General features: G+C 31.1%; 1 protein-coding gene across 1 annotated transcript; it reads right to left on the bottom strand.

Annotated features, from left to right (window-relative positions):
- Window positions 1-1,381: 1,381 nt before the first annotated feature.
- LOC137397181 (kelch repeat and BTB domain-containing protein 4-like) lies at window positions 1,382-11,958 on the bottom strand. The gene is made up of 5 exons (XM_068083469.1): window positions 11,818-11,958; window positions 5,419-5,572; window positions 5,129-5,260; window positions 4,193-4,451; window positions 1,382-1,559 (listed from the first exon to the last, which is right to left on the bottom strand). The coding sequence occupies exons 1-5, from the start codon at window positions 11,956-11,958 to the stop codon at window positions 1,487-1,489; spliced, it is 759 nt and encodes a 252-aa protein (XP_067939570.1). The 3' UTR covers window positions 1,382-1,486.

Below are 11,958 nucleotides of genomic sequence, written 5' to 3'. Positions count from 1 at the left end.
ATCAAAGTTATAAAGTTCCTATTTAAGGAAAGGTTGACTGAATAGCATTCAAGTGGTGTTCATAGAAATTATTTTAGTTTAACTTAGCTCATAGACAATATGTCTAATATAACACCTACCATATGTCACTTTCTCATTGCAGTTCCATACCGCTGTGACCTCTGTTTTGTGGATGTAAATTGAAAATTTGGAAAACTCAAAGAACAATAGGTTTATGGTTTAAGAAGGTATCAAAGTCCAGAGGAAAGTGTTTGGTTTTGGAAAATAAAACCTCATTTATGAAAGATCTCCAAATCAATTGATTCAGTTATGACTAATGGTGTCGTAACATAAGGTATTATACCAAATATTTTGTACTCTTGCAATAAAATTTAGTCGATATACAATTTTCCAATGCCAAGTTATGCGCTTCAAGACACATCAGCCCGAGATTGAAAAAATTGAATAGTTTTCAAGTTTGTTAAGCTAATTAAACTAGCAGAATTTTTTGTGCAGAGGTTGGGATCAGAATGGCCTTTTAACGCAAATGCCTTCTGGCATGTCAACTTTTAATAAATAACTATGCAAGGAAGCCTGTTTCTGACTTTGTCACAAAATATTTATGCTATAATTCTTGCACTTTTCATTAACATTACTTACAAGATAACTTAGAGTTTTTTCTACCTATTAATAGATTATTTTATGTCGATAATGGTTGTTTGTCAACTTTTTATTTGTAGCATTGCTTTGAGACTTGAGTTTATGTCAGACACATTTATCGTGAGTAACTGATTTAAAATCTTTTGTTGCCAATCTGTATACTAATATATATACACCAACATATATACTCGTGTGTATATTCATACATAGGCCTATGTGTTACATAATAATTTTTGCTTAAAATAGGTTTCATATGATACGAAAACAGTTTCTCCGCCTTCACTCAACTGATCAATGAGCAAAATACAATTTTTCAAGAGCACGTACAAGGTCACCTGATACAGTAAGAAACTAATGATTCCATTGCCTCTAATATCTCTAACATATTGTTTACAGAAAACATAAATAAAAAAGCTTAGAATAGCAATAGGAATGTTTATATGAAACTATTATTCTTTGACAGTAAAACTCGGTTTTGTTCCATTTATATACATAAATATATAAATTTTCTGTAAATTAGCTATAACTAAGTAATTATATAAATATATCTATAAATTTATATACACTTTTTGTTCCGTACTTCTTATACTTTGTTCACCTTATAGGTTGGGTTTTATTGTCAAATAATTCGTTATTTACTTGTATTTAGAGAAGCAAAAACACCATTAAGCTTGTTTCTAAAAATGTATATATTCATGTGAATATAGAGTAAAAACAGATAGCACATTTTTGGCTACAAATTTTGTTATACGAAACTAATTCTCTATCAACAATGTTGCGCTTGGCCTTTTGTCTATTTTCGAAACTTAAAAAAACAGAAATTCTTATAACCTTGATTGAAAAGCTTTCAGAGGCAACGTATGTGAGCCTGACATAACCCGTGTGAGACGTGTCGATTCTTGACTTTGTCAATCTTTGCCCTGTCAAAACAAAATATTTGCAATGATTCAAATTATATCAGCTGAAGATATACAATATAAGCCACCTTCATTCAAAATCAGTTTAAAAAGTATTTGCACTGATGAAAGCAGTTGGTTGGTTTAGAAAATTTGCCGACTACCACTCAGGATGAAAATATTTGATGGATATAAAAATTCACAATTTCACGAACAATCATATCCGTGAATTATCAAATTCCGCGAATTATTAAATTGCTCGAATAACTAATTCTATTTTTAATCAAAAGGTTTTTAATTTTTAACTATCGCCTCAAATTAAAAACTAGCTGCTAGGCATAAATACTAAACATAGCTGAGTTCTGAAACCTTTTTAAATCATTGCCGGGGCTTCAAATTAACCCCATTGTCAATGCATCACATTTCTTTACAAAATTATTCAAGGTTTTCACAAGTTATTCGGCATGGCTTTATCATCGCAAAACTTTCTCCTAGTCTTTTTACATTGAAATCAACTACATCAACCTCTTATACCAAAGTTGAGGACGATTATGATTCAGATCTGGACATTGTGATATGTATTTGACTTGCAGTGCAGTACGGTTTTCCATAATTAACTGCGTTAGGTAATTCTTTTGTTTAAAAACTGATCGCTTTCATTAAATACTTCACTACTTTTTTCTGCTGCCTTTACTAATATTTTTTCTGTTTGTGTTTACTGCAAATTGAGAATGAAATAGGACCTATTTCGATTACGAAAACTGGAGACAAGCAATAATTTTCACCAAGGCAGGAATATTAGCAGAAAAGCAACCAGTCAACCGAGACCCTTCATCAACAATAACTCCTTGATATCTTTGCAGCAAAAATTATTATATTATATATTCTATTTCATGTATAGATACACATGTATTATGATTTATTACAAACCTAAGTGTACAAACAAAATATTTCAAATAAATATGAAATTTTAAAAACGAAGATTGGAGTAAATAAAAATAGTTTAGCCCATATGGCGGTTGTCTGGCAATAAAATTAAACTGATACTCTTGATAAGTAAATACTAGCGTGTAATGGTGCTCTCTGACTAGTTATTTTGGTAATAGCAGCTCTGTCGCTGTCACTGTCTTAGGTAGATGTTAAAGGCGATTCTCTCGCTACTACAGTGCTGGTAAGGAAGTTATCGTCACAACTCTCCTCGTGGCTTACTATTGCAAAGTTCTGCCGGTTGGCTAAAAATTGGTCCTCGTAAAGGCGTTTTTGTTCTTTTTTTCAAAAACAGATTATTCTCTTCGTTAGCAGCTGCGACCACTTCTACCTCAATTTCAAGACTTCTCTGAATGATTAGTCATCTTCTAAGAAGGACATCTACCTCCCTTGCAGTCATTGCGCTTCTGTGTATGATGAAAGATCTCTCACACTAAATCACATAATGAAGCGGTAGTGGTTGGAAAAATAAATATTGCGTTTTACCAAAAAACCAAAGTAAAATTCAACTAATTTAGTAATAGATTTTGAAAAAAAACTCATTACTTACCACAAGTTGTTGGTTCATCAGAGGCTTCCAAATTGATGAATATTCATGAAAACCTCTGAGCGCAGCAAGAAATTTATAGCTTAGCATGATCAACTCGTAGTTGTAAGCTACATGTAAATAGAAACCGAAACAAGCGGTGTGCGCATGCAAAGAGGTAACTCTATTGCTAGCCACAATAGATTTACCTCTTAATAGAGAGTGATTGTGTTCACCCGCAAACAAATTAGTCAGCGGATATTCATGAAAAAGGCACTTTGCGTGAAACTTAATACAGCGAATATATTCATCATGTAGGGTATTAAATGCCAAACTATTTTAATAAAATATAATAATAAAATAATACCACACTGCAGGTAGAATATATTTTTCCATAAATATAATTAGCAAAAGAAAAAACATGATTTGTCATTCACGTCGCATACTGAGCGATATATTTAGTAAAATTTTCTGCCCGAATAACCCTAAAAACGTTTTTAATTTTTTTTAGAATTTTAAATGAGAAAATAGGAAACTGTCAAAAATCTCACAATGATGCATTAACCATTACAACAGTTTTTCATATTTGTCGAATAAAACTTACTGTGAGATTTTTTTTTAGATATGTACTTGCAAAATTGGAGTTGGACAATGAAGTTTTTAATTTCAGAGGTTTTTTGACCTAATATAAATAAGTTTTGCTTCTTTTTACTAATAATGAAATAATTATTAAGCGATCTGCAAACACAGATAAAATTGTTGTTTTAGTAAAGGTAATCTCACCATTATTATTTTGCCACGTAAGTTACTCACATTTATTGGGCAATTATTTGATTACCCGTGCAATGCCGACCATAAAAAACCTTAAAAAAAGACCCTTAAAAACCTAAAAAATCAGTATATGAAACTTTTATTTGATGCAAACAATTATTTGTGGTAATCTTATTTTGTTTAAACAGGGAGATAAGTTTCACTAAAACAGTAAAGTTTTGCTAGTGTCTAATTAACAGTCCATTCTGTTATCAAAACTTTGAAAATATAAGTTTAAAATAGGATTTAAGTTTTTAAATCTCAACACTAAGTTTTTAAAGTATTTGCTTGCTTTTAGACAATAACATATGAAAGTAATCTGTGTATATCTTACGTATATATCTGTAGGAGAGACAAAGAGCTGATGTGTCTGTCTGGGTGAGCTTCAAAATGCTCTTCAATTTCAGAAGTTGGGAGTTCGGCACAAAGCTTGGTAGAACTTGTCACCAAATCTGGAATGTTATACAGCTCCGCTAAGAATACCACGTCAATATTTGGTGTATTAGACTGCAGCAGAACTCGTACACATTCTCTTTTCAACCTGGGTATCTGATATTCTTCAGCCAGGGGTATCAGTTTCATTGCGTTTTGATCTGCAAATGTTACTGCTTACTAATTTTGTTTCAAAATGCAAGTTTTCATCGCCCCACTATAAAACAAACAAATGTTTTATATGACGGACAACTTCACATAAAGTCCTACTAAAATTTTACTCTGTTGAATCTGCCAAAAAGTTATTACAGTATAAAATGTAAATAGTGGTACAAAGTCTTAACTAAGTAAGTTTGCATAACTCATAGCAACAGTAGCTTAGTTGAGGTTTAGGTGCAGTAAGCATGCTCTGTTTCATATTTATCTACATCAAGAGTTCACTTCATCCTGAGTGTTCAACCTTTAAAGTTGGCTATTGTGGTAATGAGCCAGTAACCTGAATTGAAGTGTAGGAGTTACTCGCCCTTACTGAATGATGAAAAACTTTGTTCACTGGAAACTTATGACCTGCCATTTAAAGAGAGCAAGCAAATAGCTTGTGTCAGTTTGCTAAAATGAAATATTAACAGGTAGCTTGAGAATTGCATGTTTTCCCTGGCAAATATCCAACAGCAAATGTTTTTGCAAGGCAAATTTTAGCCACATTCATAATAAATATGATAAAAACAAACATAACATAGACCTTACAACATAGCATCATGTTTATTAGACCATACTTAGGCTATAATCCATTGGTAGATTTCTAACAGAAATGCAATTCACCTATAAGGAAACTTACCATTGAGGTCAAAGTCCTGGTCGTGATAAATGTAATCCAGCAACATTTCAATGTCTTCTACCTCTTTACCTTCTAAAGTTGCTGTTGATGTTTTAGCTTTTTTCATCTTGCGGTTGGAGAGAGCCTGGAAAACTGGTGACACAAATGACTATATGATACAACTGACATAAATATGACAAAATCTTATAATATAGCCTCGCTTTGACAACATATTTACTCGACCAAATTTAGGCTATAATCTCTTTGATAGATTTATAAAAGAGATGTAATTTACCTATAAGGAAACTTACCATTGAGGTCAAAGTCTTTGTCATGACAAATGTAATCTAGTAACATTTCAATGTCTTCTACCTCTTCACCTCGTAAAGTTGCTATTGGTGTCTCACTTTCTTTTATCTTGCTGTTGAAGATAGCTTTAAAAACTGGTGACACAACTGACAAAAGCTATAAAAGAATTAAAAAAGCTAATGGCAGTTAGATAGTCATGTTTACCCATAACTACTAAAAGATATTTGTTTGCTACTTCTGATCGCATACTTTTTTAAATGAAATGGTAAAAACCTCTACCATGGTTATTAAAATAAATGCACCAAAATATGCAAAGCGGTTCTTTATACAGAAATTATGATTGATAACACAAACATAAATATGGCTTATTAAATAACTAGTTAGAAAAATCAAGTGGCTACTCAATCAGCAAGAAAGTTTTGGCAGCTATCTTTAAAACTCAGTAAATTTATTTTTACTGTTGTTACTGCACTTTGAACAACTAAGTTGAATTTATCTATGTTGTGGTTCTCTAGTGCTGTGTTTCCTTGCGTTTTTAAAGCATACTACCTCTTATTTCACTCTCCACAAGACAATCAAAGAATGACCACGTGTCTGAGTGTTAGCCACCGGCGTATATACTTGAGCAAAATATCTATATATACCCTTCTCAAAGTATGTCGGGCTGTCATTTCGGCTCTGGCAATAGCTACAGCGCACGCTGATTATTTTACCGATACAACCACGCATTATGATGCCCCTGTTAAGAAATCTTTTTCATAAGGTTCAATTACTATATCTGGGGTCAAAGCTAATTCCTCTCGCGCGGACAATTACAGTGTATTCTGGGAAGAGTCTCCTAAGAGTAAGAGTTTTTTCGTACTTATTTAAAGTTCTGAAGGATAGCTTCTGGTGGAACATTAACCTTTTTTAACACACACACACGAATGCAATAATTGTTATTAATTATTAATAATTTTACATGTTAAGGGTTTTTATTTTGTTTTTTTCTGTTTGTATCAATCGTATCATTACCGAATCATATTTTATTGTAATTGGAACAAAATCGACTTAATTTAGCTATGACTTGCTAACTATTTCACATTTATATCTAAACCTTTTGATAGTCGTTTCATTTTATTAATTTATTTGACCCCCACAAAACATTTTCTTCGTGATATGAAGAAATATGAGGTCAAAAGTTCTTTGACAAAATTTGAAAACTTTTACAGTTGTTTTTACTTTCTCTCTTAATTTATTTCAATTACACAAAACACTTCTCTTATGATCTGTAGTTTGAAAGTTAGATTGGCAAATGTTGTTGTTATATGTTGAATACAAATCAATTTTCTGACCAACGACTTTTTATTACCCGGACAGCACAACTAGTGTAACTAAATATACATGTATGTACACACATAACTAAACTGGTATGTCACTGTACAACAAATGAGCATGCATGCAGAGAGTGTGTGCACAGTACAACTCATCTGTAACAATAGCAATGGTTTTTTTGTATAACACCTTCTTTATGCCTTAACGCTTTGAATGCAGTCGGAGTTCCTTCCACTCCAAATCAGAAAAAGTTGAAAAATCTGAATGAATTTGATGCCACTTTACTTTGCTGATTTTGTGCAAAGGCATTCGCAGTAAAACTGCTATATGACATAACACAAAAGCTCAGTGCAAATACGTTCAAACTGATGATACCTGGCTAAGCTCTTCCCAACAGAGGTAAAAAGATTTAGCATAATAATCGCATAGCAAGTAGTAAATTATGTTTCTTGTTTATAATATAGAAGGCAGCAATAAGGAAAACAAAAAATTTCTGATCCGGCATCCTAGATGAGTTAGTGCAGCCTACAAAGCCTAAAAGCGACCTCATCATGACCTAAAAGCAAGTCTGTTTGAGCAAACTTTGTTTTGACGAGTGCAACACTCGTCAAAACAAATTGTTCAAATAGACTCGCTTTTAGAAATACATGTAATTAATAAGTTACAAATATGAATCACTGAAGCAGTAGGGTGCAAAATCACTAACAGAGGTCAATTATAAGTACACCCGATGAGGGGGGTCTTTATAAAGAGCATTTGAAAACTGGTGAATAGGATTTGACTAGAAGCAGCAAAATTTAATATTACCTCAGAATTTTATGTAAATTTTACTTGTTTTTTAACTTAAAAAATTATTAAAAAAAATAGAACATGTTTTTTTTGAACATTTTGATGCATTAAATTTTTCGTTTTAATGCTTAATGCTCATATTTAGAGTCTGATTTGAATTTTGTAATTATTTTCTATTTACTGTTATGAATTCATAATTACTAGGTTTCTATGCTTTTAATGTATTTGGAGTTAACCTCCGTTAAAAAAATCTAACTTTCCATTTCAACGATTTGAAGTTGCACTTCATTGATATTTCCAAAAGTAGTGATGCACTTTTCAAGGCAGAACTTGTGGAAGTAGACTCGCTTTCAGGTCACGGTCACTTTTCAATTCATTCTTTGTAATGTATATTTGTTGCACACTCAGCCAGGATGCTTGATCAAAATTCTCTTCTTCATTTCCTTATTTAGCCCTCTGTATTACAAAACTGCAGCGTACTTTCCTACTTGCTTTGCAGATATTACTTCAAAAGTACCATGAACGACAGACAATTATTAAAAATATTTTTTATGCCAAATGGGTTTAGCCTAGGTTGAGGCTGACACCAGTGCAGTGAAAATCTATGCAACCTGCAGATTCAGTTTTTAATAAAGTAATAACATAAATATAAAAGTACTTATCTCATCATTATAAGATGGGCATATATGACGATGATGCTAATATGACGATCAGCATTATCGTCATCGTCATATTGCCAACCATCATTGGCAATTAGTGTAACAAAATACTTGCGTAGCTTAGTGATGAAATGCACTGAATTTTCTCTCCACTGGGGAGAGCTTTGCTAAATATCAATGGTTTGAATCCAGCCACACTAAGCAATACTTTCAATGCGAATGGGGTCACACAAATTTAGCAGAGTGAAAATGTGTTAAATATGTTGAGAATTTACCTTTTCTACAATTTGGACTGAAAATAACTGACAATTGTAATTGACATCTAGAAATATTTGCCAAATACATGTAGTTAGAATTCATACTTCATGGATCCACTAAAAAAGTTTCAATCACAATGAAATAACAATGGTGAGTATGCTCTTGCATTTTTTCTCAAATAATTATTTGTTGACATCACAGAACATCAATCTTATAATAGTAAAAATAATAATTGTAGTTATAATAATAGAAACAATAATAATAATAATAACAATGAAAATAAAAATAATAATAATAGAAACAATAATAGTAAGAATAATAAAGACTTTTCAAAATGTAAATGTTATTGTGATTATCATTCGTAATGACTGCACTTGTGTGAATTGAGTTTCTACCACGTACTTCACTAATTTACTCAAATACTGTTGCAAATAAATGTTTGTCATTTGATAAAGCTCAAAGATAAACTGACACAAATCTTTTGTAGATTCTATCAGAAAGAATTGATAATTTTCTATCATTTGCAATCGTTTTGGATATTTGAGGTGATCTGATTAAAATAATGCTCTAACGAAATGCTCAAAGGAAAACACATGTGAAGCAATATCACTAGTTGTTATTGTTTTGATGGTTGATATCAGCTGTTGTTTTCAAGTTAAAGCGTTATACGTCTCTATTTTGTTGGTCCCCTTGCAGTTATAAATCTAATAACTATACTATCATTTGATTTATGCATTTTCATCACAATCAAGTTTTATCAATTTTAATTTTGAAGCATCCTGGCAATCAGATTTACTGAAACATCAAAATTATTAGTTTTAATTATAAAAGTTTGATTTAATTTCTTTTGAAAGTAATGTTCTTTACTACTGACACTTCTAATTTTTATCTTATATGCTGAAGTACAGTATAATCATCGATACCTAGTTTGTCATAAAAATGCACTGACCAGCTTTGATGAAGCTCTACATTTTTTCCAACAAAAACCGCATCAGTTTTTCTCATAATTGTTAATTACAAATGTTAGTTTCTCACACTCCAAACCATAGAAGCAATAAAATCTAAATGAAAAACCTATATGCCATTTTCTAAGAATTCGTTAATTTTTGCATAAAATCTGGTCATGTTGTCACTATCTTCCCTAGCTTTACGTTTTTAAAAACAAAAACTGCATCAATTTTTTTCACTATTTTCTAAGAATTCTATTAAGTTTGCATGAACATTTACAACAGTATCATTATCACTAATAGTTGCCAAGGATCGCTGCATAAAACCTCTGTGCAACACTACTCCGTACACCTGCCTTTGAAACTATTGCTTGTTTGCTACGTGTTGTTCCTGATTAACACTAGTTTATTAAAACTAGTCAACAAAAAGCTGAATTGCCTTTTACTTTTTTTAGCTATATATAAGCTTTTGGTAACAATAAGACTTTTAAAAGCATCTCTTTCATTGCACAAAATGTATTTTACAATTGGATCAGCTATTATCCGAGTTTTTTAGCAAACGCGGAGGTGTATCAATTTTAGGGCAAACATAACAATGCCTAATATTATATGGCAGTTAGCATTCTAGACAAAACAAATATGGTTTCACTAATTTTGCATCACAGGCTTAGAACAATTATGGCTTTACAAATTAAAAATATCCTAAAACTGTCTAAGACGTTAGCTTGTTCAGTTATGCAGTATAGTACCTTTTGCTTGACTATCAAATCTAATCAAAGCTTTTTACAAAAGCCCAACATTTAATGTGTTTTATGTTAGGCTATTGAGTAAGAATTTTTCACTTTCTAAATACTGACCAATAATGTAAACAGGTTACTACATCCTCATAAGCTATTTGTAAAGCTAAAAATAGTGGATTGTGTATATATATATATATATATATATATATATATATATATATATATATATATATATATATATATATATATATATATATATATATATATATATATATATATATATATATATATATATATATATATATATATATATATATATATATATATATATATATATATATATAGTACTTTATTGGCAATAATTTCATTTCACAAATAGAAATGTTTTTCAAATTAGGCCATACAACAATAGTAAAACAAAAAAAAGGGAAAAAAGCAACATTTAGCCATTAAAATTGAATAAATAGTCTGACAAACAGTGTTTAAAATGCCTTTCTCTGCTAAAAGAACGGATATTTGGTGGAAGATTGTAAAAGCAGCTGGCAATGACATTTTCAAAATGATTGTTAGTGATTGTATGCAATTTGTTCATATCACGTAAGTTGAAATGAGTTAAGAACCTGTAATTGTCATGTAAAAAACAATGTAGTGTAGTTCTTTATAAGATAATAAATATTGCTACTAAATGGTAGTACTTTCTACTTGAGTATCAAATCTACTGAAAGCCTCTTACAAATCTAACATTCATTGCGTTTTAGTTTAGGCCGTATTTAGTGAACTAATTTTTAATTATTTCATTAATTAAAAGTAACCTAAAACTGTTCAGGGCATCAGCTTCCTTAGTTATGCCTTATAGTACCTTCTACTTGACTATCAAATCTAATAAAAGCTTATTACAAAAACCTACCATTCATCTTTTAGTATAAGCAACTGAGTAGCAATCTTTCACACTTCTATATCACTGAACAATAAAGTAAACAGCTCACTATATTCTCAAAAGCTATTTGTAAAACAAAAAATATCGGAATGTGTAGTTTTTTATGAGATAACGTCTAATGCTACTAAACAGAAAACAAATTTGGCCAAAGCCTTGACCCGCCAAGCACTAATACTTGCATAGAAACAAATCAAGTAGGAGATAATAACATAGTCAGATATATTTGCTGACCTAATTAAATTATCTGTTCGAGACATGGCCACTTGCATCTGTTCTTATAAAGACGTTTGTTGATATCACTATAAAAACTACACATTTTTCTATGCAATACACTAGTGGCCAGATACTTTTAAAGAAATGTCATGCCTAATGCTGCTTGCATACAAAATAATTCTTGCAAACCTTCCATGTTTTAAAATTACTGGTGTCAAAATAAGCTAATAAATTTCTGTATTGCATAGCATTCAAATACAAAAAGAGGAAACAGTTTAAAAATACTACTGGTCTATTTGTGAAAGCTTTCACACTCAACAGTTTGTGTTTTGAACTGCAGACTATTGCAAACCAATTTTAACGATTTCCCTGATTATTCTGCAAAAGTTTTTATCAGTCTTGTTAAAAAAGCGTAGTTTTTTTATTAAAATATTTCTCAGGATTCTTATTCAATATCTAGTGTTTCATACTTTTCTATATTTGTCTCGTTTGTACATTTTTAGTATACATTCAAAAAGAAAAATATTAATTGTAAATCACTCACCAGCTTTGATATGTGAAATTCCACATTTTTCACTATGAGAACTGCATCCGTCTCTTCACTTTTCTCTGAATACTTTCTGCACTTTGGTTCTGAAGACGTGATGATCTTGAGGGATGCACGTGTCCTTTTTCTCTGTGGCAT

Source organism: Watersipora subatra, chromosome 5, assembly GCF_963576615.1.
Source record: "Watersipora subatra chromosome 5, tzWatSuba1.1, whole genome shotgun sequence".
NCBI lineage: Eukaryota > Metazoa > Bryozoa > Gymnolaemata > Cheilostomatida > Watersiporidae > Watersipora > Watersipora subatra.
Note: the sequence above shows the minus strand (reverse complement) of the source record. Positions and strands in the feature narration are given on the sequence as shown.

Excerpts from the sequence above, each read along its gene's own strand:
- LOC137397181 (XM_068083469.1), bottom strand. The coding sequence starts at position 11,958 with ATGCCACAGAGAAAAAGGACACGTGCATCCCTCAAGATCATCACGTCT. Across the intron at positions 5,573-11,817 it reads AATTTCACATATCAAAGCTG|CTTTTGTCAGTTGTGTCACC; the intron begins GTGAGTGATTTA and ends ATTCTTTTATAG. Across the intron at positions 5,261-5,418 it reads CAAAGACTTTGACCTCAATG|TTTTCCAGGCTCTCTCCAAC; the intron begins GTAAGTTTCCTT and ends TTGTGTCACCAG.